This window comes from Ranitomeya imitator, chromosome 2, assembly GCF_032444005.1.
Source record: "Ranitomeya imitator isolate aRanImi1 chromosome 2, aRanImi1.pri, whole genome shotgun sequence".
NCBI classification, from domain to species: Eukaryota; Metazoa; Chordata; class Amphibia; order Anura; family Dendrobatidae; genus Ranitomeya; species Ranitomeya imitator.
The window spans coordinates 119,625,736-119,651,765 of record NC_091283.1 but is presented as its reverse complement, the minus strand read 5'-3'; the positions used below and the strand labels follow the sequence as shown (position 1 = coordinate 119,651,765).

The 26,030-nt window shown below is 45.7% G+C and overlaps 1 protein-coding gene across 1 annotated transcript in view; it reads right to left on the bottom strand.

Annotated features, from left to right (window-relative positions):
- THOC2 (THO complex subunit 2) overlaps positions 1–26,030 on the bottom strand; it is a 166,844-nt gene that overhangs the window by 18,490 nt on the left and 122,324 nt on the right. The window contains exons 32-33 of the mRNA XM_069747183.1: positions 24,213–24,271; positions 22,699–22,734 (exon numbers count right to left, since the gene is read on the bottom strand). Coding sequence (XP_069603284.1) covers positions 22,699–22,734; positions 24,213–24,271 — 95 coding nt within the window. The remainder of the gene's footprint in view (positions 1–22,698; positions 22,735–24,212; positions 24,272–26,030) is intronic.

Below are 26,030 nucleotides of genomic sequence, written 5' to 3'. Positions count from 1 at the left end.
TGCATAAGATCTAATAGATTTAATAATGTATGCAGCTTGAATTGAGAAATCTGGTGACACATCAGCTTTAAAAAGGTTGTCCACTACTAGGGCAACCCCTTCTTGATCAAAATGTTTGGCCCCCATAAAATAATAAAGCCTACACTCACCTCCCATGCCAGAGTGGTTACTGCGGTGTCGGCACTAGCTCTCCCGGGGTTCCCACGCGGGTAATTTCGCAATGCACCACCGGGAACGAAAGGTGGCGGCAGGCGCGAGTGGCTCGGCGGGCTACGGAGGGCGAGTATAGCAGGTTTTTTGCTTTTTTATTATTTTTAACATTACATTTTTTTACTATTGATGCCGCATAGGCAGCATCAATAGTAAAAAGTTGAGGACACACAGGGTTAATAGCAGCAATTACGGAGTGCGTTACCCGCGGCATAACGCGGTCCGTTACCGCCGGCATTAACCCTGTGTTAGCGGTGACTGGAGGGGAGTATGCGGGCGCCGGGCACTGACTGCATGGAGGAAGGAGCGGCCATTTTCTTCCGGACTGTGCCCGTCGCCGATTGGTCGTGGCTGTTTTGCCGCGACCAATCAGCGACTTGGATTTCCATGACAGATAGAGGCCGCGTAGTAAAATTTGTTCTATATGACTTGTGTTTATTTATGAAAAAACGGAAATTTGGCAAATTTTGCAATTTTCTAAATTTTAATTTTTGTACCCTTAAATCAGAGAGATGTCACACAAAATAGTTAATAAACAACATTTCCCACATGTCTACTTTACATCAGCACAATTTTGTAAACAGCTTTTTTTTTGTTAGGACGTTATAAGGGTTAAAAGTTGACCTGCGATTTCTAATTTCTCCAACAAAATTTACAGAAACCATTTTTTTTTAGGTACCACCTCACATTCAAAGTGAGTTTGGGGGGGGAGGGGGGGGGTCAATATAACAGGAAATACCCAAAAGTGACACCATTCTAAAAACTTCACCCCTCAAGGTGCGCAAAACCACATTCAAGTAGTTTATTAACCCTTCAGGTGCTTCACAAGAACTAAAGCAATGTGGAAGGAAAAAAATGAACACTATTTTTTTCACAAAAAATTTACTTTGAAACCAATTTTTTTTTTATTTTCACAAGGTATCAGGAGAAAATGGATCACAAAATTTGTTGTGCAATTTCTCCTGTGTACGCTGATACCCCATATGTGGGGAAAAGCCACTGTTTGGGCAGATGGCCGGGCTCAGAAGGGAGGGAGCACCGTTTGACTTTTTGAACGCAAAATTGGCTGGAATCAATGGTGGCACCATGTAGCATTTGGAGACCCCCCAATGTAGCTAAACAGTGGAAACCCCCCCAATTCTAACTCCACCCTAACCCCAACACACCCCTAACCCTAATCCCAACCATAACTCCAAACTTAACCCTAACTCTAAACCCAACTCCAACACACTCCTAAACCTAATCCCAACCCTAACCATAACACACCACTAACCCTAATTCCAACCCTAGCCCCAACCCACTTTAGCCCAACTGCAATCCTAATTGAAAAATGGAAATATATATATTTTTATTTTATTATTTTTCCCTATCTAAGGGGGTGATAAAGGGGGGTTTAATTTACTATTTTTATATTTTGATCACTGTGATAGATCCTAACAGGAAAAATGTCCTATTGTTGACGGGTGCCGGCCGGCAGATCTCGGCGGGCGCACTACGCATGCGCCCACCACTTTCTCCCGGAAGAAGACGCCGGCAGCACGGTTGGATTTCACGGGGGCATGCAGGGATATGAGAGGTACTGGGTGATCGGGGGGACCCTATTTCTCTCTCCTCTGATGTGCGATCACATCAGAGGAAAGCGTAATTAAATGGAAAATCAGACTTTTTATTTTCTGCAGTCACCGTTATATACTAGATGGTGGCCCGATTCGAACGCATCGGGTATTCTAGAATATGTATTTATGTATGTATATAGCAGCCACATAGTATATAGCACAGGCCACGTAGTATATGGGAGCCATGTAGTATATAGCAGACAAATACTACGTGGCCTATGCTATATACTATGTGGCTGCTATATACATACATATTGTAGAATACCCAATGCGTTAATACAGGCCACGCAATATATAACAGTGGCCACGCAGTATATAACACAGCCACGTACTATATAAAACACAGGCCGCGCAGTATATAACACAGCCACGTACTATATAACAGCCCACGCAGTATATAGCAGCCACAAAGTATATAGCATAGGCAACATAGTATATAACACAGGCCTCGCAGTATATAACACTGGCCACGTAATATATAGCACAGGCCACGCAGTATATAGCAGCCACGTAGTATATAACATTGCCCACAAAGTACATAGCAGCCACGTAGTATATAACACAGCCCATGCAGTATATAACACTGGCCACGTAATATATAGCACAGCCCACGCAGTATATAGCAGCCACGTAGTATATAACAGTGGCCACGTAGTATATAGCAGCCACGTAGTATATAACACTACCCTCGCAGTATATCTAACAGTGGCCACGTAACATATTGCACAGCCCACGCAGTATAGAACACAGCCCACATAGTATATAACACTGCCTATGTAGTATATAGCAGCCACGCGGTATCTAACATAGCCCACATAGTATACAGCAGTGTGGGCACCACATCGCTGTTAAAAAAAAAATTAAAATAAAAAATAGTTATATACTCACCCCCTGGGATCCACCGAAGCTCCGGCGATACGCGCGCGGCTGCCGCCATCTTCCGTTCCCAGGATGCATTGCGAAATTACCCAGATGACTTAGCGGTCTCGCAAGACCGCTAAGTAACATAGTAACATAGTTAGTAAGGCCGAAAAAAGACATTTGTCCATCCAGTTCAGCCTATATTCCATCATAATAAATCCCCAGATCTACGACCTTCTACAGAACCTAATAATTGTATGATACAATATTGTTCTGCTCCAGGAAGACATCCAGGCCTCTCTTGAACCCCTCGACTGAGTTCGCCATCACCACCTCCTCAGGCAAGCAATTCCAGATTCTCACTGCCCTAACAGTAAAGAATCCTCTTCTATGTTGGTGGAAAAACCTTCTCTCCTCCAGACGCAAAGAATGCCCCCTTGTGCCCGTCACCTTCCTTGGTATAAACAGATCCTCAGCGAGATATTTGTATTGTCCCCTTATATACTTATACATGGTTATTAGATCGCCCCTCAGTTGTCTTTTTTCTAGACTAAATAATCCTAATTTCGCTAATCTATCTGGGTATTGTAGTTCTCCCATCCCCTTTATTAATTTTGTTGCCCTCCTTTGTACTCTCTTTAGTTCCAAGACCCAAGTCTTCTGGGTAATTTCGCAATGCATCACCGGGAACGGAAGATGGTGGCCGGCGCGAGCGGCTCGGCGGACTACGGAGGGTGAGAATAGCAGGTGTTTTGCTTTGTTATTATTTTTAACATTAGATCTTTTTACTATTGATGCCGCATAGGCAGCATCAATAGTAAAAAGTTGGGGACACACAGGGTTAATAGCAGCGGTTACGGAGTGCGTTGCCCGCGGCATAACGCTGTCCGTTACCGCAGGCATTAACCCTGTGTGAGCGGTGACTGGAGGGGAGTATGCGGGCGCCGGGCACTGACTGCGAGGAGGAAGGAGTGGCCATTTTCTTCCGGACTGTACCCGTTGCTGATTGGTCGTGGCTGTTTTGCCGCGACCAATCAGAGACTTGGATTTCCATGACAGACAGAGGCCGCGACGAATGAATATCCGTGACAGAAAGAAGGAAAGACAAAGACGGAAGTGACCCTTAGAAAATTATATAGTAGATAAGGACAATCGCAACACCGGGGTCAGTAAAAACAGACCCGAATCATGTTCTCTGGGGTCTCAGCTACCCCTGGTAGCGGAGAACTGAGAAATTCCAACTCTGGGGGGGCACTAAACCCTTATTCCTGAGCGCCGTTAATTAACAGTGCTGTGGTTTAAGTACCCTTAACTGCCGCCGTAAAGAGGCGTAGCAGCGGTTGTTAAGGGGTTAAAGATTTCCCCTGCCCCACTTCTATTCATCACAGGACACTGAAACTGCACATGTGTAATGATATAAGTCTCTATAGGTTACGTGCCAATTTGCAACTCAGCACTGATAATGGTCTTGATTTTATAGGTGCTGAAGTGGTGTGAGGTTTGAAAATTGAACCAGTGGAATACAGAGCAGTTATCAAGTTAATTACTTGAAAGGCCTAACACCAAAGGAGACATTCAATCAGATGAACGAGGTTTATGGTGATGATTCCCCATCATATGACGTAGTCAAGAACTGGCATTGTCAATCAAATGTGGTCGGACTTCCGTGCAAATAGCTGCAATTCCAGGGCAACCCCTCTGCTATTGATGAACACACCATCCAGCAAGTGGAGGCCACCATTTTGGAAAAACGCCACATAACCATTCGCCACCTAGCCCAAAATGTCAAGATTATTGTGGAGTCCGTGGAAAAAATCATCCAAGACCATCTTCACATGCATAAGGTATCCGCTCGCTGGGTTCCCCAGCTGTTCACACCTTTCCAGAAGCAGGAATGAGTCAAATGTTCTCAGGCTCTATTAACAGACTGATCACACAGGATGAAAGCTGGGTCCATCACTATGATTGTGAGACTAAAGTCCAGTCGATGCAATGGAAGCATCATGACTCACCGCCTCGAAAGAAGGCACGTGCCCAACCCTCGGCAGGCAAGGTCATGCTCACAGTATTTTGGGACCAGCACAGAGAAGTATTGATGGATTTCCTAGCAATAGGTACCATTATCACAGGGGCATATTATGCGTCACTGGTGCGGAAATTGCAGGAGGCCATCAAAACCAAGAGATGTGGCATGCTCAAAGTGTCTGCCTTCTGCAAGACAATGCACCAGTTCACGACTCACATGTTGCCTAAATGGAAGCATGCTCCTATGGCTTTGAAATTCCACCACGTTCTCCGACCTCGCACCATCGGACTTCCACCTCTTTCCAACAATAAAGTTATTTTTGTATGGCAAGCATTTTCGAGATGATATCCGAAGTCACAACGTGGTTTTTGGAGCAACCTGTCGACTTCTACAAGAGAGGTCTTTACAGTTGCTTAAAGAGATGGAAGAAGTGTATGTCCCTAGGTGACACCTATGTAGAGAAGGACTAATAACTGTGCCAAATTTCATTGCTCTCAGTCCTCAGGAAGTGGGTCAGGGGAAATCTTTAATGAATGCTGCCTGTATGTAAGCTACAGAACCATATGAACCAGTACATGAATCCAGCTCAGAAAGGCATTGGGACCGACACCAGAGGCTCTAACCACCAGCTACTAGTAGACAGAGCAGTCGCTCAAGATTCAATATCCAGACAGACCAATCTCAGCACAGCCTGGATTGACTACAGGAAAGCCTATGACTCAATGCCACACACATGGATCTGTGAATGCTTGGCTCTCTACAATGTCAACAGGAAATTAAGAACCTTCCCCATAAACTCAATGGGGCAATAGAGAACAACATTGGAAGTCAACTCAAGACAACTAGCACAAGTGACCATCAAATGCGGAATATACCAAGGTGATGCACGGTCCCCATTGCTGTTCTGCATAGGCTTGAACCCCCTCAGTCAAATGATTACAGAGTCTGTACAAGTTCTGATACAAGTTCAAGAGTAGAAGCACCATCAGCCACCTCCTCAACATGGATGACATCAAGCTGTATGTGAAAAATGAACGTGACATCAATTCACTGATCGATCTGACAAAGATCTACAGTGAAGACATCGGGATGTCCTTCGGACTGGAGAACTGCGGCCAGTTGGTAATAAAGAGAGGCAAGGTAGTCAAGACTGATGGAGTGGAATTACCAGCAGGACACATGGAAGTCCCTCGGCATCCCCCAGGGATATGGTAACCATGATAAGTAGACAAGGAAAGCAGCAACATCCAAATACCATCAAAGGGTAAGACAGGTCCTGAAGAGCCAACTCAATGGGAAGAATAAATCCGCGCCATCAACCCATATGCCCTGCCAGTTATAAGATACCCTGGTGGCATAGTGTGCTGGCCAAAAGAGGAAATGGAAGCTGCAGATGTGAAGACACAAAAGCTCCTCACAATGCATGGAGGTCTCCACCCTAAGGCTAGGTTTACACTGCGTTATGGTGGTCCGTTAAACACGTTATGCCACGGTGTAACGTAGTCCGTTAACGCCGCCATTGAAAGCAATGTCGGACGCATCTCTAGCGCACGCCCACAATGGGCGTGCGCTAGGGATGTACCGTCATTGAGTGACGGATCCTGAGGCGCGGGCTGCAGCGTTTCCAGGTCCGTCACTGCTAGCGCAGATAGAGCTAGCAGATGCTCTATCTGCGCTAGCACGATGCAAACGTCGGCACTTGCGTTACAGCAGCCCGTTAGCGTATGTGCTGAACGGGCTGCTGCTAACGCAGTGGGAACCCGGCCTAAGATTGTATACCAACAGAAAGAAGGGTTGTCGATGTTTGATAAGCATCCAAGCCATCATCATGGATGAAACAAGGAGTATCCAGGAATACATCAGAAAATTGGCACCAAAAGATGATATGCTGAGAGAAAGCCTAAGGCAGCAACAACAACAGATCTGGAAGGAAGAACAGGAACATGAAGCACCATGGCAAGACAAGCCGCTGCATGGGATGTACCATCGACAGATAATGAAGGTGGCTGACATGGAGAAATCCTCCCAATGGCTGGAGAAAGCTGGACTCAGAGACAGCACAGAGGCCCTAATCATAGCGCACAAGAACAAGCACTAAGTACCAGATCCATAGAAGCAGGAATCTACCACACAAGACAAGACCCAAAGTGCAGACTTTGCAAAGAAAACCTCAGAAACCGTCCAACACAGAGTGGCAGGATGCAAAATACAAGCAGGAACAGCGTATACTGAACATCACAACCAAGTAGCAGGAATTGTATACAGGAACATCTGCACAGCATATGGGCTAAGTCCAGGTAGCAGACCCCCAGAAAAAGTGGTGGAGATTGAAAGGGCTAAAATCCTGTAGGATTTCAAGATCCAGACAGATAAACAGGTGTTGGCTAACCAACCAGACAATGTGATAGTAGACAAGGATCAGAAGACAGCAATGATAAGATGTGGAAGGCCAAGTGACAGCAACATCAGAAATAAGGAATATGAGAAGCTGGAGAAATACCAGGGTCTCAAAAGTGAACTGGAGAAGATGTGGAAGGTGAAGGCAGCAGTGAGTCCAGTGGTGATAGGAGCACTCGGAGCAGTGACCCCCAAGTTGGAAGAATGGCTACAACAGATCCCAGGAGCAACATCTGAGCTCTCTGTCCAGAAAAGTGCAATGCTGGGTACAACTAAGATCCTGCGCAGAACCCTCAAACTAGCAGGCCTCTGGTAGAGGACACGAGAATGAGAAAGGACAACAAAGACCACCCCCGTTGGTGGTGAGAAGGAAAATATTATATACTAGATGGAGGCCCAATGCTATCGCATCGGGAGGGTGGTAATGTCACCATGGGGGCAGGCTTTGCAGCGTTGAGAATCCCCCCCCCCCCCATGCGCTCACCCACCTATCCACTCTCTCTTTCCCCATGTGCTGGCTTATCCCGTCTGTGATCTCTTCTTTGACCTGTCTACCCCATGTGCTATCTCTCTCCTTCCTGTGCTGTGTTCTCCCCTCATGTGATCTGCTGTCTTCTCTTTTTAAAGGGGTTTTCCCACGAACAAAAGTTCACATTAAACCTGCGCATGCGGTCCTCCTGTACAAAGATGGCGGCGGTCAGTGTAATAATGATATATTTTGCAAAGAAAAGGCAATACATTGGATCCTGTATGAGTTAGAAGATGCCATGACACGAATTTAAAAAGGGGATTCCGATCTACAAAAGATAGAAGGGAATGGTCTGGTCAGTAGGACCCACTGCACAGGTGAGCATTTCTGGAGACTGAATGAATGATGTTACAAGCTGAAGGGCTATTGCAATTTGAAACAGTTTTTTTTTTTTTGGAAGAAGTGCAGCGACAAACTTGATAGCTCGGACTTATCGAGTGGATGTCAAATAAGTATTTTTCTATTTTTTTTTATTTATCAGATGGAGAAAAGGAAAGTGATTAAAAAAAAGCAACACTTGGAATCTGGGATTGTTTGATTACTTGTACAATGTACGGCAACTCTAGACTACACAGCACTAATAGCCAAGAGCTCCAATATGGTGGTAATGGGGGCTGTTCAGCTGGCAGTGCCAGATTGGGTGCATCCGTGATATCGCACCACTTACATGTTGATCACTTCTGCTAGAGGCAGGTGCTCTTTGTGAAGCAGATCCAGCTCCTGAGCCCTTCCATACACCTGTATCCTTCCGAAAAAGTACTGTTAACTTCTAGGGAGTTAAGTCGTTAAATAGGTTTTCCAGGACTGAAGTTATCAATATTCCATCTTTTGGGATTGGACACCCGGCACCCTCGTCAACCAGCTGATCGCAGCTCCGGAGGTGGCTGAATGTAGACCGTGTACAGATCTGCAACAGCACTTCACCGTGCATTATGTAGTGGCCATTCTCAGATGCTGCAGCTCCCATTGAAGTGAATGGAGACGCAGTACTGGCTCTGTCAACTGAAAAACAGACAGTTGTTGGGGGTTCCCAAGCCCCTGCAGATCTGAAATGGATGATCTAATAAGAAAGTCCAAGTTCTTGAACACGTATTTAAATTCTGATCAGCTGTAAAGTGACAAATCACTACACAAGGTTTATGGGCACATCACTGCAGATTAATGGGGAAAAAAAACCTTTGCAGATGCGAATATACTATTCTAGGGCTGCACAAAACCTTCCTCCAACCTCCACTTGCTGCCAAATGTACGGAGCCAGCCTGGAGCTGACAGAATCTGACGCCACATCTCCCAGCAGAGGAGCTCGTGTACCACTCCAGCCGCAAAGAGGGCCGTCAGCCCAGATCTGTGCCAGGAGAACTGGGGCTTCATACAGCAGTCAGCTACAGCAAGGTTGTGGCTCCTGCATTTACGAAATTCAGCTATTCCCCTCTTATTCCTCCTTCTTATGCAGAAAACTGACAATTGGGGGGAAGCACCAGACACGAGGACCAATCAGTTCTGGCACTGTCAGACTGAAAAGATGGACTTTACAAAGGGAACCAGTTACCTCAGCAAACGCTACTGACCTGCAGATCTGGGGTTAATCTACAGATTAATAGCCTTCCAATGCTGCCCGGCCGCCTAAATAAAAGTGCTGCTACCAGGAGAAAATGAACTTACTTCCTCCCAGGAGCCGCTGACTTCTAGTCATGGACCTCAGAGCGGCTACAGTCACCGCTCACAACACCAATCATCTGTAGGGAAATGGCTCTGAGGTGACAGGTTCCCTCCAGTTTCATACAGTTTTTAGAATTATATAAAAGGAACTCCTAATAGTCTTCTGTTAGGAGCAGATAACCCGCTTACACAGTAGTATTGTACAGCCTAGACCTGGGCCCACATCCAGCCCTTTATCCCCATCTATGGGACTGACTGGAACAGCCAAAGGGCCAGAAACCCAATGCAATAGGCAGTGTGAGGGCTGGATGATGATGTCATAGAATTCACCATATAACTGCTCCAGGATTCTCATTTTTATCGGAATCGCAAATTTCATTTTAGACCCACACACCATCAGCGCAGTATTACCACTGGTGGACGTTGGGGTGTTCACAAGGACAGGTGGTGAGCAGAAGATAGGACCACCTTACCCAACTGTTGCACATAAATGGCAAGTAGTCAGCTAGGAGTGGAGCCTGGGGAATGTATTAGGTAAGTACTGTTGGTAAGCACTGTGTGCCGATGGGGATGCGCAGGTCTGAGTGCCAAGAAGCCCGTAAAGGGGGAGCGGGCTCTACAGCTCTGCGTACCGGAGGGGCCTGACCAGGTACGAGTTGTGGGGGACAGCTGTGTGACCCTGGGTGCCAGGGAGGCTGTGCGGGCCTGTGGGGGCCAGGGAGGCTGTTCGGGCCAGGGAGGCTGTGCGGGCCCGCGGGGGCCAGGGAGGCTGTGCGGGCCCGCGGGGGCCAGGGAGGCTGTGCGGGCCCGCGGGGGCCAGGGAGGCTGTGCGGGCCCGCGGGGGCCAGGGAGGCTGTGCGGGCTGTCTCATCTCAAACTTTAACACCTAATTGCAGTATCAAAGCTCAGACTGAAGCTTATATGCAGGGCAGGCAGCTGTTGAATTTCCTTGTAACTTCTCTGGTTCACTCAGTGGGATAAGAGATATAAGATTTGGGGTGCTTTCACACTGCGCTTTGGCACCTGTTCATTGGTGCCATCAGGGCTTATGTATGGATCCCATGCAAAACTGTATTCGTGCATATGTCCTGAGAGGGCCATTATCTATAATGGTGTCAGAGTGAACATGAGCTCTGTTGTTGCATCATTTACGGGGGTTTACATCTTCTGGAGGCAGGGACGCAGACATAGTACAATGCGTTTGGATGTCTGCCTCCAGTACGCTTACACACCCAAAATGATGCACAACATTATAGTGAATGGCTCTGTTGGCGCATATGCTCAAATACCGCTTTGTGGGGATTCGGATGTAGGTCCTATTGGGACTGATGAGCTGGTGCCAAAACGCAGTGCGAGAGCACCCTTAGGTTAAGAGTGCTTCCCATACTGCCTTTCTACTTTTCGTACCCCATCATGTCCTCAGTGCCTCTTCCGCAGCGAGCTTGTGCGTTATATGTCCTGTGCAGGAGATCCCCTCACACCTGCTCACTCATCTGATGGATTTCCCTATGGCTTCTCACCTCTACTCCATGCCCTCCATAGACTGCAATAGATATTGCTCATCCTTTGCTTTTTACCTCCTCCCCCCCATATGTGGATCCACGTATGTGGAACAGGGGTGGACAATTAATTTTCTCAGTGCTCCCATTGCTTGATTAACTGCTAATGCAAGTGACGTTAATGCCCATTGTAACAACGGCTCGGGCTACATGGTGGTATTTGTTGAAATTGCAGTGTTACATTGTGACATACATCTAATGATTTCCTATGGTGTCACAGGTCGCAATTGTTTTCACATGAACTGGATTTTCTGTAGCAAGCGACGCACTTGTCGTGGACTTCAGTGCAAGTCGCAGGTTTCTTGGGAACTGTCGCAATTTGGCTGTTTTTATGATCAACAAAATCAGAGCTCTAAAATAGTCAGCAAGTTACACAGATGTTTTTGGTACAGGACTTTGCTGTTGTGTGACAAACCTTGCTGTATTCTAATCAGAAATGGCTGATCAACCAACAAAACGATTTTTTTATAGTGCGATAAAATTAATATTCAGCAGAATTAAAGTTCAGCCCTCCATAACCGTCACAGAGAGAAGCAGGCAGCGGCACAGCTCTCCCCACTATACAAAATTGATCATTCTGACCAGTGCAGGGCACGAGAGGAAGATATCATGATCAATACATCACTAAAACTGAGCAGAGGGTGCAGGTCCTGATTAGCAGAAGGACCCTTTCTTGTGATTAGTCACATGCCTGGAAGGAACTTGAAAACGTGGCAGCGAATATAGTGGGTGTTGATGCAACAAAGCTGTGTGTTGATGTAGCAGAGCGGTGTGTATGTATGTATATATGTAATAGAGGTGTATGTGTGCATGTAGCAGAGCTGTGTGTGTGTATGTATATATGTAACAGATGTGTTTGTGTGCATGTAGCAAAGTTGTGTGTGTATGTATACACGTAACAAAGGTGTATACGTGCACGTAGAGCTGTGTGTTTGTATGTGCATGTATATATCTAATAGAAGTGCATACCTGCACACAACAGAGCTATGTATGTACATGTACAGGTGCGTCTCACAAAATTAGTATATCATCAAAAAATTAATTTATTTCAGTTCTTCAATACAAAAAGTGAAACGGATATAGGTATTATATAGAGTCATCACAAACATCAGGGATATCTGTGGAAGTTCTATGGCTGCCGAGGTTAGGTTCACCACCTCCTCTACCTTGTTGTCGGGCAAGAAACAAGCCTGCAGCTCGGAGTTCAAGACAAGGGCCAAGGTGGTCTGCACTAGTGATGAGCGAGTATACTCATTGCTCGGGTGGTCTCCGAGTATTTCTAACTGCTCAGAGATTTAGTTTTCGTTGCCTCAGCTGCATGATTTACAGCTGATAGACAGCTTGAATAGTACATGTGGGGTTTCCCTAGCAACCAGGCAACCCCCACATCTACTCAGGCTGGCTAACAGATGTAAATCATGCAGCTGCATCAACAAAAACTAGATCTCCAACCAGTTACAAATACTCGGAGACCATCCGAGCAACGAGTGCACTCGCTCATCACTAGTCTGCACCCTTAGGGGTTGTAGCCTTGATTCTGAGTGTTTATCATCCAGTTCTTGTAAGACTACTGACACCTCTCATCTGCGTAGCACAGTGGTCCTCCAATCTTCCTACTATTAAAAAGTCGCCAAGATAAGGAAAGAGGACTGTGTTGTAGATACAGAAGAAAGCAGTCATCTCTGCTACCACTTTGTTGAACACTCTCGGGTCTATTGACAACACAAAGGGAAGAGCTCAGAACTGAAAATGTCCGACTTCGCCTCAGGTATTTCTGATGGTCTGGATGGATTGGGATGTGATAGTAAGCATTTAAGTCAACTACCACCATAAAGCAATTGTGATGGAGAAGCTTTATGGCTGTATTCACTGACTTCATCTTGAAGGTGTGATTTTTTTATGCAGCAATTGAAACCTCTGAGATTTATGAAGGTTCTGAATGAGCCATCCCACTTCTTTATCAAAAAGAGGGGGGAATAAAATCCCCTTTTTGATAGCCCAAAACCTTGCATAGGACCTATTTGTCCATTAGGCCCAGAATCTCTGTCTCTAGGGCAAGTTGTTCTCCCCTATTGAATTTTTAACTCCAAAAGGAAGATCTTCTCGGCTCCCATGAGAACCTGGGAAAGCCCTTCTTTCCTGTCACCTGCATTCTCCAGGATGTCATCCAGCTTTTTCACAAAAAAACAAAAAACAAAAACTGGCCATCATACTGTAAAGAACATAACTTGTTCTTCGACTGTAGATCTCCTGGACAGCCCTTGAGCCATAAGGCCCATCTTGCCATATTTGATAGACCAGCAGACCTGGCTGCCAGTCTCACAGAGTCAGCGGATGTATCGACCAGGAATGCTGCGGCTCCGTGCAGTAGAGACATGTTTGATTCTATCCCTTGACACCTTGGACTTAAGCTGCTCCTCCAGGTGTTATAGCCATATCATTAGGGAACGTGCAGTACAAGTTCCAGCGATCGCTGGTTTAAGCCCTCCCGCTGCCGCTTCCCATGTGTTTCTTAGATAAGTGTCCGCCTTCTTATCTATTGGGTCCCTGAGTACCCTGGAGTCTTTCCAAGGGAAGCGCTGACCCCTCAATTACCTGGACACAGCGCCATCAATTCTAGGGACCTTGTCCCACAACTCTGTATCCTTCTCCTCAAAGGGATACCTCCTTTTTGAGGATGAGGGCAGCACACCAGATTTCTCCGATCTCCTCCACTCTCCATTAAAGAGAGCCTGGACCTTAGTGCTGACCAGGAATGTGCATTTTTTCTTTTCCTCTAATCCTCCAAACATGACGTCTTCAAGAGACATGGCTGCTTTCTCCTCTTTTAGGCCTATAGTAGTCCTAATGGCCTTAAGTAGCCTATGCGTGTCCTCCACGGGAAAGCATGGTCTACCCCCCCCACTCCTTCCCAATGCACTGTCCGAGGAGGAGAACAAGGACTCAGTATAGCATTGACCCCGTGATGATTTTGGAGAGGAGTCAGAAGAAAAGTCTCCGCTTTTTCTTCCCTCTTTTCAACAGGAATTTAAAGGAGCCGTCCACTTCGGATCCAATAACGGACCGAAGGCTTGCTGCAAAGTCAGGGGTCTTTGGTATGATGATCCAGCTCTTAGAAGCCACCTGCTCCGCTGCTCACCCTTAAGAAAGGGTAGCCAGCACCAACCTGTGAAGCCTCCTTTCTGGTTCCAACGGTTGCCCTCCCCCTCCTCCACAAAAGCCAGGCCCGCCGTCATGTTCCTGTATCCCGGCCGGCGTAGGGTAGGGCGCCACTATCTTATTTCCGGCGCATCTCCCTGACGTCAACCGAGCACTCCCATACCCAGCGTGCCCTGTGCCTGTGCATCAGCGGTACACGCCGGATGATGCCCTGGCCGCTCTACCATGCTGAGACCGGAGGGGAGACGACACGGGGAGCGCAGCAGGGGGAAGGCAGTGGGGCGGACCGAGCCAGGACAACGCTGACTGTGCCACCCGCACAGAGCCCCCAGGGGACCCGTGGACGGCGCTTCCATCCACCTGAAGGCTGGATCCACAGGTATGCAGCCTGCTCTTTCGATGCTTTTCCTTTCACCCATTACCGCCGATTTCAGCACAGGAATCCAATTAATTACAGGAACCCAACTGAACCCACCCAACTGAAGCGGAGGAGAGGTACCGCCCTTTTATTTCACTAGGTTCCTGTCCTGGCTGGGCGGATCCCTTTCTCAGGTCTGCCATCATGGGTGAAGGGAAAATAATCTTGCATGACAAATGTATCCTGTACTCTATAAACTTCTAAACCCGGACAAAGCTCTGTTCACACCAAATTTGTGTTCATAGCGCTAACTCAGCTGTACTCCCCTTTCCCATACTGTATGCCGGGAGATTGAAGCAGAAGTATTCTTTATCATTAGTCACAGCTCTGCAGCAGAGCTGACTGTATTATGACAGGAGAGCTAGATGTGTTTGTAATGAGACAAAGCTCAGCTCTGCTGTACTGTCTCTCTCCCCACACTGACTGCCTGTGAGATGGAAGCTTAAGAAGTGTTGGTTGCTATTACACTCAGCCTGCCCTCCTGATCTCACTGGAGAGCTGCCAATCATTACATTTCCCTCACTGTTAACTTCCCCTTTAGTTTACAATAGTCTGTAAAAGCAGATCCTCAGGGAGATCAGTGTCCGGCCCATAGATCTTAACTTCTCATTTACATATAAGAAAAACGTGGATTTCTCTGGAATAAGACACGGTTTGCAGATATGAAGGTATCATCTTCTTCAGCTTCCTATGACCTACATGCCCATGTAGACGGCTTAGGAGGGTAGAAAATACTGACAGATTAAAAGGCTAGAGAAGGCATTAAAGGTGAAGAGCTTGTGACTGCAGAACCGGCATTTTAGACCAGAACATCGAGCGCTGCCCATTGGTAGGTTTCCTCTTATTTGTTATGATCCACTTTTAGTTTAGGGAATATGATGTATCAGGGACAAGCTGAACAGTACGGTTTGCATCTTGTATTTTCCCAGTGATAGTTGAGTGACTACAGAATCCCACTTCTTGTAGACTTCTATGTGAGAACTACAAGTGTATGATAACATGTAATGCAAGGAAGACATACAAGTCTGTAACACTAATGTATTGACAATTGAAAAGATTAACGTGTCTCAGTAAGTCTGCTACTAGAAGTCATATAAATGAGGCACCGGTGGAAGTCGGCATTATATATACTTTATGCATTATATATTCTCCATGCATTATATATTCTCCATTGTTACTGCCATTTTCAATAACCAAGCCCTACATGGGCAGCTATTTCATCAAATCGTCCACAAAAACAAATCCGTCATAAATCTGCAATTTAGTATGAGAAAATTGTGTGGGAGGTGGATAAATCCATTCTTCCTTATGACAGATAGTACACGCTCGTGACTGCAAAGTATTTTTAGTTAGGTAGGTGGGATTGTAGAGATAGATGTTACATGTATCGCACCGTGCCCCTTACTATGAGTCTTCAGTGTGACTGAACCACACATGTAATACAAAGAGCACCAAAAGTCTCACACCACAAAAAAAGCAGAGGGGTAAATAAACACTGACAATGGCCTGATCAACGAGCGTTCTCGTAAAAGTGGCTGCCTTTGCTCATGCCATTTACTATGCACTAATGGGAGCGATTGCCTTGCTAATACTGAGGCCGAAGATTATAGATTTTGGTTATGCTTCAGTCCTTGTAGTTCGGCGGTTTTACAAAGTCAGATGCTGGCAGCCTAATCCAGGTTAAAGGGAATCTGTCACCTCATTTTGGCCCTATAAACTGCGGCCACCGCCATCAGGGGCGTATCTACAGCGGTCCCGGTTCTGTTCTGGTCCGATGGGCGTCGCAGTCCGGGTCCTCCCATCTTCTTACGATGACGTCCTCTTCTTGTCTTCACGCTGCAGCTCTGGCGCAGGAGTACTTTGCCCTGTTGAGAGCGGAGCCCAGTGCTGCAGTGCGCAGGCGCCGGGAAAGGTCAGAGAGGCCCAACACCTGCGCACTGCGGTACTTTGCTCTGCCCTCAATAGGGCAAATCAATACGCCTGCGCCGGAGTTACAACAGAAGCAAGGAAGATGACGACATCGTATGAAGATGGGAGGCGCCGGACCTAGGACGCCCATTGGACCCGAACCGAACCAGGACCGCCCCTGGGTGAGTATAATCTAACTTGTTTTTCTCATCTTTCAGGTTACATCGGGGGGCTTATCTACAGCATTACAGAATGCTATAGATAAGCCCCTGATGGTGGTGGCCGCAGTTTATAGGGCGAAAATGAGGTGACAGATTCCCTTTAAGGATGTATTTTAAGCAGATGCCCTTTGTGGTGTTACTTAGGCAAGTAGAACACCAACCCATCAGCTTACAGGGTAACAGGAGAAATCCCTAAATTGGCTCTCAATTCCGAAACAAACCAAGAAACAATTATACAGGATCCCTAAAATATAACTTTTAATGAGAAAAAGCTAAAATGTTAAAATTTTGTAGACAAAAATAATTTAAAAAGTAGAAAAATTGGTATTTATCAGGGAAAAATAAAATACAATGTGTCCTAGTAGGCCCTACAGGGTCACTATACTGAGAACTGCCTGGCAGTGGAGGATGACACCCAAAATTTCTGAGGTATGGCACCCCCACTTCTCGACGGCTCGCCCTGCGGTCCCTATTAATCCCTAAAATAGAGAAAAGTGTCACAATACACCCCGTTATCCATGAAAACACAAAAAAAAAAGGATAAAATTACAAGAAAAATGAAAAGAATGTTTCTATGTCTACATTAATGACAATCTCAAAGATGTAATAGACATAACAGAGTAGGCTATATTAGTACGTTTTAAGTCTTTGGTTATGTGTATGTCGGAATGAGTAGTAACATCAAACATCCTTTTCAAATAAATACGGTAACCCTAAATAAGCAAAATGTTCATAAGTTGAAAAAATGAAAATACTAAATGCGGGTAAGCAGGATGCATTAGTCATATGCTCATCATCATATGCTCATCTCAATGTCCTACTAAAGTTCGTAAACCCAAAATAAAATGGGATTCCCATGCCATATAAGCCTTAATCAGGCATCATCCATAGTAGGACTATATACAATTACATTCAATGTGATAACATAGATGGTAAAAAGGAAGAAGTGTGAGTATGTGTCACACAATAATCATATACTCATCTGGCTGATGGAATTTGTCCGCTCAATGGCAGGGATTCCCATATAGGTTCAGGCCTCAATCAGGCCCTGCCAATATGTAGCAACATCCCATGTCAATTCTCAACGCGTTTCTCCCCCAGGGGATTCCTAGGGGTTCATCAGGAGATATAATGGCCACTTCAAAAATAAGAGCCTGTGTGTTGGGCTCTCCATGCATGTGCTGTGACACAGCCGCGACACATGCAGCTGCGGCGCCGGACAGCTGATCAGCCGGTGCGCTCCATGTATCCGGGTTCTCTCTGCAGCTTATTCTGTAAGCGCTATAGCTTGCCGAATAAGCAGGGACCCAATCAAATTCGCTCAACTCTACTCCTAAACACCACCGGAGCTGCCATCAGCCTACGGTCTATTTCTCTATTATCCTGTTACTGTAGGTCTGCAAGGGCAGAGCGCTCTCCCCTCTGTATCTGTCTGTCATTGTTCGCTTGTGCTCTGTAATCTTTATCTGTGTTTTCTATGTAACCACTTCTCATGTACAGCACCATGCAATCAATAATGCTCTAAAAATTAAAAAAATCAGAAGTAAATGGAACAACAAAATGGTTGATGCCTCATGCTGGATCTGCGAGCAGAAGACCCTGCCAGTTTGGCATACCGATAGTAACCGGACCACGAGGCTTCAGCTCCGCTGTCTAAGGGTGCCACATATACAGAGAGGGAGAACCATTACGACTGGCGTTTCATACACTGCTCAAGCTGAATTCAAGGTAATGCACCTCTTAAACTGAGATATCTGGGACTGCCCTAAAGACGAAAAATGAGGGGCAAGCATAGATTTGTGTGCTACAATTTGCACCGTTTTCTATTTTTTCCAATCATTATCTATCAAACTTATCACCCCTACAAAAAACACCAAAAGGAGGAAAAAAGATGGACAAACATGCCACTGATGGATTACTATATATCTACAGAGAAACCTTTGAGGACGTTTTTTTTTTTTACTTAAATGAATTTATTTTTGGCTAAAAATAATTTTTGCAAGTGTGTTTTTTGTCAAAATTTTGCACCATTTATCTTCTAATGCCACTGTGTTGCACTGACTATATCTTGGCTGCAGAATGAGCTAAGAATCTATCAGTGAACGCGTGCTGACAGTCTGACCAGAGAGTTTGGTACGCTTTATCTGAGCTCCTCTCGGCTGATTTAAGACCGCAGACCAGATCACAGTGGAACGCTCAGGGAAACAAGTCTCTATAAGTCAAACAATCATTTTTTCAAATGGGCTTCATTAAAAATGTTGCACTGTTTTGGCTTTTACAGGCTCTTTCATCTTTGATGTGGCTGGGGTCTCAGTGAGCCAAGAGCAGCTCAGTGAAGATAGAGTTACAGCACAGACAGAGGCTGTAGAAGCAAAATGGTGCAAGATTTTTAAAGAAACCGACTGGCAGAAATCATTTTTAGCCTGAAATGCATTTAGGTATAATATAAAATAAAGTAATATCGCTAACTGTAGACAAACAGATACGAAGAGATAATTACATCGTATATCAACATCAAGACGAAGCGGAGCGCACTGCTCTGGGTTCAACTGCAGAAACAACCCTCCTTTCAGAGTCCATAGGTCTGGATAGGAGATATGTATAGGGGCTAGCATGGAGACAACACTTTAAGAGGTACCTAAAATGTCCTTTCTAAATATCTATCTTTACAACCTAATCACTTTTGTACTTCGCTTTATTATATAATCTCCTATATTTATATATTTTTTATCTTTACTTCATTTCCTGTGAGGTTTTGCTTAAAGGGAACCTGTCACCCCCGAAATCGAAGGTGAGCTAAGCCCATCGGCATCAGGGGCTTCCAGAATGCTGTAGATAAGCCCCCCGATGTATCCTGAAAGATGAGAAAAAGGTTAGATTATACTCACCCAGGGGCGGTCCGGTCCGATGGGTGTCGCGGTCTGGTGCGAGGTCTCCTATCTTCTTACGATGACGTCCTCTTGTATTCACGCTGAGGCTCCGGTGCAGGCGTACTTTGTCTGCCCTGTTGAGGGCAGAACAAAGTACTGCAGTGCGCAGGCGCCAGGAAAGGTCAGAGAGGCCCAGCGCCTGCGCACTGCAGTACTTTGCTCTTTTGCTCTGCCCTCAACATGGCCGGAGCATGAAGACAAGAAGAGGATGTCATTTTATGAAGATGGGAGGCCCCGGACCGGACCGCGGCACCCATCGGATCGGACCACCCGCCCAGGTGAGTATAATCTAACCTCTTTTTCTCAGCTTTCAGGACACATCGGGGGCTTAACTACAGCATTACAGAATGCTGTAGATAAGCCCCTGATGCTGGTGGGCTAAGGCTACTTTCACACTAGCGTCGTACGACGCACGTCGCAATGCGTCGTTTTGGAGAAAAAACGCATCCTGCAAAATTTCTCCATAGACTAACATTAGCGACGCATTGCCACACGTCGCAACCGTCGTACAACGGTTGCGTCGTGTTGTGGCGGACCGTCGGCACCAAAAAACGTTGCATGTATCGTTTTTTGGTGCGTTGTGTCTGCCATTTCCAACCGCGCTTGCGCGGCCGGAACTCTGCCCCCTCCCCCCCGCAGCTCAGAATGGGGCAGCGGATGCGTTGGAAAAATGCATCCGCTGCCCCCGTTGTGCGGCGCTTCCGCAGTATGCGTCAGCCCAACGCACTGTGACGGGCCGAGTACGACGCTAGTGTGAAAGTAGCCTTAGCTCACCTTCGTTTTTGGGGGTGACAGGTTCGCTTTAAGTGGAGCCTCAAACAGGAGGCTGAGGCTGCACTCCCTTTCCTGCAGCATTTATCATCCCACATTGAACAGGATGTCATCAGGGGGCGGCGGGGTTGTGGTTATTTACATCACCGCCCTCTGAAGGTATCCAGGATCCATGGTGATAGACGCTGCAGGAGAAGCGAGCGCAGCACACACACTATGCTTCTGTCTGTACCGCCACTGCTAACTCTACAGTACGGCCTCACTTTTGAGCATGTACACAGAGCAGCACTGATTCATCTTAACTAAAAGCCTAGGTCCTTAGATCAGGAAAAGAACAGACATTTATAGGAAGTTTCATAACTTTCCTAAATTCTAATGAAAACATTTACAGCACAAACTGCATTGTACTTTTGTTCCCAATGTTTTATATATTTTAGAAGTCGGACCATTTTATACCGACTCCACCAAAATGGACACAGACTTCGACGCCACACCCCTGCTGATGACGATTTGTTTAACCCCTTCATGACCAGGGGATTTTTCGTTTTTCCGTGTTCGTTTTTCGCTCCCCTCCTTCCCAGAGCCATAACTTTTTTATTTTTCCGTCAATTTGGCCATGTGAGGGCTTATTTTTTGCGGGACGAGTTGTACTTTTGAACGACATCATTGGTTTTAGCATGTCGTGTACTAGAAAACGGGAAAAAAATTCCAAGTGCGGTGAAATTGCAAAAAAAAGTGCAATCCCACATTGGTTTTTTGTTTGGCTTTTTTGCTAGGTTCACTAAATGCTAAAAATGACCTGACATTATGATTCTCCAGGTCAGTACGAGTTCATAGACACCTAACATGACTAGGTTATTTTTTATCTAAGTGGTGAAAAAAAATTCCAAACTTTGCTAAAAAAAAAAAAAAAAAATTGCGCCATTTTCCGATACTCGTAGCGTCTCCATTTTTCGTGATCTGGGGTCAGTTGAGGGCTTATTTTTTGCGTGCCGAGATGACGTTTTTAATGATAGCATTTCGGTGCAGATACGTTCTTTTGATCGCCCGTTATTGCATTTTAATGCAATGTCGCGGCGACCAAAAAAACGTAATTCTGGCGTTTCGAGTTTTTTTCCCGCTACGCTGTTTAGCGATCAGGTTAATACTTTTTTTTATTTGATAGATCGGGCAATTCTGAGCGCGGCGATACCAAATATGCGTAGATTTGATATTTTTTTTATTGATTTATTTTGATTGGGGCGAAAGGGGGGTGATTTAAACTTTTATGTTTTTTTTATTTTTTTCACATTTTTTTAAACTTTTTTTTTTTAACTTTTGCCATGCTTCAATAGCCTCCATGGGAGGCTAGAAGCAGGGACAGCACGATCGGCTCTGCTACATAGCAGCGATCTGCTGATCGCTGCTATGTAGCAGAATTGCACGTGTGCTGTGAGCGCCGACCACAGGGTGGCGCTCACAGCGACGGGCAATCAGTAACCATAGAGGTCTCAAGGACCTCTATGGCTACAATGGAGACGCATCGCCGACCCCCGGACATGTGACGGGGGTCGGCGATGACGTCATTTCCGGCCGCCCGGCCGGAAGCGGTAGTTAAATGCCGCTGTCTGCGTTTGACAGCGGCATTTAACTAGTTAATAGGTGCGGGCAGATCGCGATTCTGCCCGCGCCTATTACGGGCACATGTCAGCTGTTCAAAACAGCTGACATGTCCCGGCTTTGGTGCGGGCTCACCGCGGAGCCCTGCATCAAAGCAGGGGAGCCGGCATCGGACGGTATAGTACGTCCGATGCCGGTAAGGGGTTAAGGGCGAAGACGGAAACTTTGTGGCAGCTCTTGGTGTCACTTGCACTGATTGAAACGGGATGCTGCCAGGGAGCAGATACACAGTTAAAGGGGACAACCAACACCTTCTTAAAACTAAATGTTTGGCCCCAATAAAATAATAAAGCATATACTCACCTACCGCGCTGGTGCCATTCCCGCGGTGTAGGCGTGTACGGTATTGTGTAATAAAACCAATTACAAAAAAGTGTAAAAATATATATTTAGAAAGGACATTACAGGCACTGGACCAACCCTTGAACGTAGTCCATTACATGGTGGTTTGTTTTTTTTCCTTCCAGCGTTTCTAATTTATTCCCATCACATTCAGCTTCTTCTTACACTTTCGGATATTGTTCTGCCATCTAAATCACTGGCACATTGACACTACATGGAAATATACAGTATATCATGTTCTTTGCATAAGCCACAAATGCTGACAACTCCCATCAGATTACTTGTCAAGTATTATTTAAATATTTATCACGTCTTTATAGCAGATATTCTAACCGTAAATTACACCAAACCTAAGGGAGGAAAGATGCTATATAAATGCACAATGCATTCTGTTACGCTGCAAATAAATGACAATGATGGAAGGAACGCAAACCTTTGTTGATGAGTCCTTAAATTCATTGAGGTTGTCCTGTAGAAAATGAATGGAGATGACACGTGAGCTGGAGAGTTGTCAGAAACGAGACCCATGGTTGTGACCTTGAGAAAATACAGCTACTCCTTTGAGAGGGGGGGTGGGAAATAAATCTTTGGATGCTGTTAACACTGAACAAAGAAAAATCAACATGGAAACTGCTACACGTTAAATGGATATTCTTAAGCTGAGCATAGATAGAAAGAAAAAAAGGGGGTTGGAAATTTACACACACAAAAAAAAAGGAAAACCAAAAAGGTATATTAAGAAAAACAAGACAAAAAAAAAAAATTAAATGTTTAGAGCCAAGCAAAAGCTTTACATTTTAGCTCTATAAAATGTATAGGAGGATGGAAAATAAACCACAGAAAGGGGCAAAAGTGAAATGAAATGTGACATTAAACTTGTGCAGAGCTGTTGTTTTCATAATCAGAATTCTGTCAAGTCATATTACCTTACCAAAATACGAGAAAAGGAAAAAAAAAACTGGAAAAAAAAATATTGATGAAAATCCATTGACAGTTGCAAGGCACATCTCGGTACTCCAAGCGCTTCATGGGCAGACGTATGCGACTTACAGTTTTGATGATCATCATAGAAATGATGGTGAGGGGGGGGGGGGGGGGGGGAGGAAAAAGAGAAGAGTATCAAGAAAAAAAAATAAAAATAAGAAAAGGTGCATGGGTACAGCAATCTCAAAGTCTTCAACGCAGGCTAAGCCCATGACAGCTGCAAGTCGCCAGCCAAAACGGATGTTTCTTGGGTCTGGGAGACGATTAGACAGCGGCCACAACTGGAATGCAGAAACCAACCCGTACTGGCATCAAGGTAAACTTTCCAGGATACATCTAAAGGAAGCGGCGTGCCCAAATTACACAACTACTGCAGGCTCGATCACCAGACGTTGCAGGGGCACCTTTCACGACTCCTTCGTAGAAGGCACATTTCGGCAAAAATGAAGCTTGCATCGCCTGAGGAATTCAGGAGGCGTCAGAACATTCCCTCAGGATCCAGGAAATCTTCCACGTAGAAAACTCTCCCACAAAAATAGAAACCGATGTAGAGCGTAGAATTTAAAATAAAAATAATTTTAAAAAATATATATATATCTTCTGGATTCATCTTGCAGGTGGAGCCAATTACTTGGAGCCAATTATCTCTCTTAGTAATATTCAGGCACTTCCAAACACACTTTCTTCACGCTATTTACAAAAATATCACTGCTAGGTCCTTGAAGATTTAGCTTAATATTTGCCATTTTAGAAAAATACTTTGTAGAAAAATAGTCCAAACAGGGCAATTTTTAGAGCAATTTCAAAATACAAAATATCAATACAAAAATAAAGGAAACAAAGGAAAAAAAAACTCCAGCGACTTTCGGCAGAAAATTGGCACCCAACTTGAAGGAAGACGGACTCTTGTATTCCACACAGGTGAGCCTAATATGGATACAGGCTTCCTCATGCTATACTAACCTTTACTGCTGAGGAATGTGATGGGGAAGAATGCGTATCAATTTTACGACGTTTTTGTTCTGCAGAAAAAGGAAGAAAAAAAAAAAAGTTAGCCACTTTTACCGCTAGTTTTTGGAATAAGCAATACAACAGATTGCACTGAAATATTTACAGAAAAATCTCTTACAAAAGGACCCTCCTTTTTATATCAAAAGAAGGTTCTGATCTCGCTTGCAGGGCTCTTCATTTTTCATAAATAATTGTAGAAATGTCCTTTCTGCCTTCCTTGAATCAACATGTTAAGTCAAAGGTTGAACTCCATGGACTTATTTCTACTTTTAAAGGGAACCCGTTACCCCCAAAATCCAAGATGAGCTAAGCCCACCAGGATCAGGGGCTTATCTACAGCATTCTGGAATCTACTATATAATTGTCTACGGGTCACTTCCGTCTGTCTGTCAGTCTGTCTTTCTTTCTGTCACGGAAATCCCAAGTCGCTGAATGGTCGCGGCAAAAAGGCCACGATCAATCAGCGACAGGCACAGTCCGGCGGCAAAATGGCCGCTCCTTACTCCCCACAGTCAGTGCCCGCAGTCCACCTCCCATCTTCATAGGATGACGTCCTCTTCTTGTCTTCGCACTACGGCTCAGGTGCAGGCGTACTTTGTCTGCCCTGTTGAGGGCAGGGCAAAGTACTGCAGTGCGCAGGTGCCGGGCCTCTCTGACCTTTCCCGCTGCCTGTGCACTGCAGTACTTTGCTCTGCCCTCAACAGGGCAGAAAAAGTACGCCAGAGCCGCAGCATGAATACAAGAAGAGGACGTCATCGTAAGAAGATGGGAGGCCCCGCACCGGACGCCCATCAGACCGGACCGCAGTGGGACCGCCCCTGGGTGAGTATAATCTAACCTCTTTTTCTCATCTTTCAGGATACATTGGGGCTTATCTACAGCATTGCAGAATGCTGTAGATAAGCCCCTGATGCCAGTAGGCTTAGCTCATCTTGGATTGTGGGGGTGACAGGTTCCCTTTAAGCTCGAAAACCATGAAACTACATTTGTATCATCAATATAAAAGTATTGGACAACCCCTTTAAGACTGTCTAGTCCATTTTCTGGCAGGATGTGTATCTCCACCCCAGAGAATTTGGGATAAAAATAATTGGTTTTGTGATCTGTTCTTAAAGACTGGTTTACAACATTTTACAAACTTGGTTTTAACTAGTGGTACACACAATGAAGTGGTGCTTTGGCCAAGTTCAGAGTGTGCAACGTCACTTTATGTTTAATTTCGCTACTTTCAAACACTACATAAAATATCCTCGTTTCTACTGAGGGGTCAGGGCTTCTCCGCCAGACTCGATTGGAGTATTGGCACAAGGTTTTAAACACCATGACCTGAAATCTGCAAAGCAACAAACATGCCTGGGACTGCTGAGCGAGCAATTGTATGCAAGCAGCATAATATCAGACTGTACGGACGTTTTGGAGACAAATATCTGTTTGCAGCTTCAGCCTTAGTCCCCGACGGCATGGTCAGCCTTAGTCCCCGCCCGCATGGTCAGCCTTAGTCCCCGCCGGCATGGTCAGCCTTAGTCCCGCCGGCATGGTCAGCCTTAGTCCCCGCCGGCATGGTCAGCCTTAGTCCCCGCCGGCATGGTCAGCCTTAGTCCCCGCCGGCATGGTCAGCCTTAGTCCCCGCCGGCATGGTCAGCCTTAGTCCCCGCCGGCATGGTCAGCCTTAGTCCCCGCCGGCATGGTCAGCCTTAGTCCCCGCCGGCATGGTCAGCCTTAGTCCCCGCCGGCATGGTCAGCCTTAGTCCCCGCCGGCATGGTCAGCCT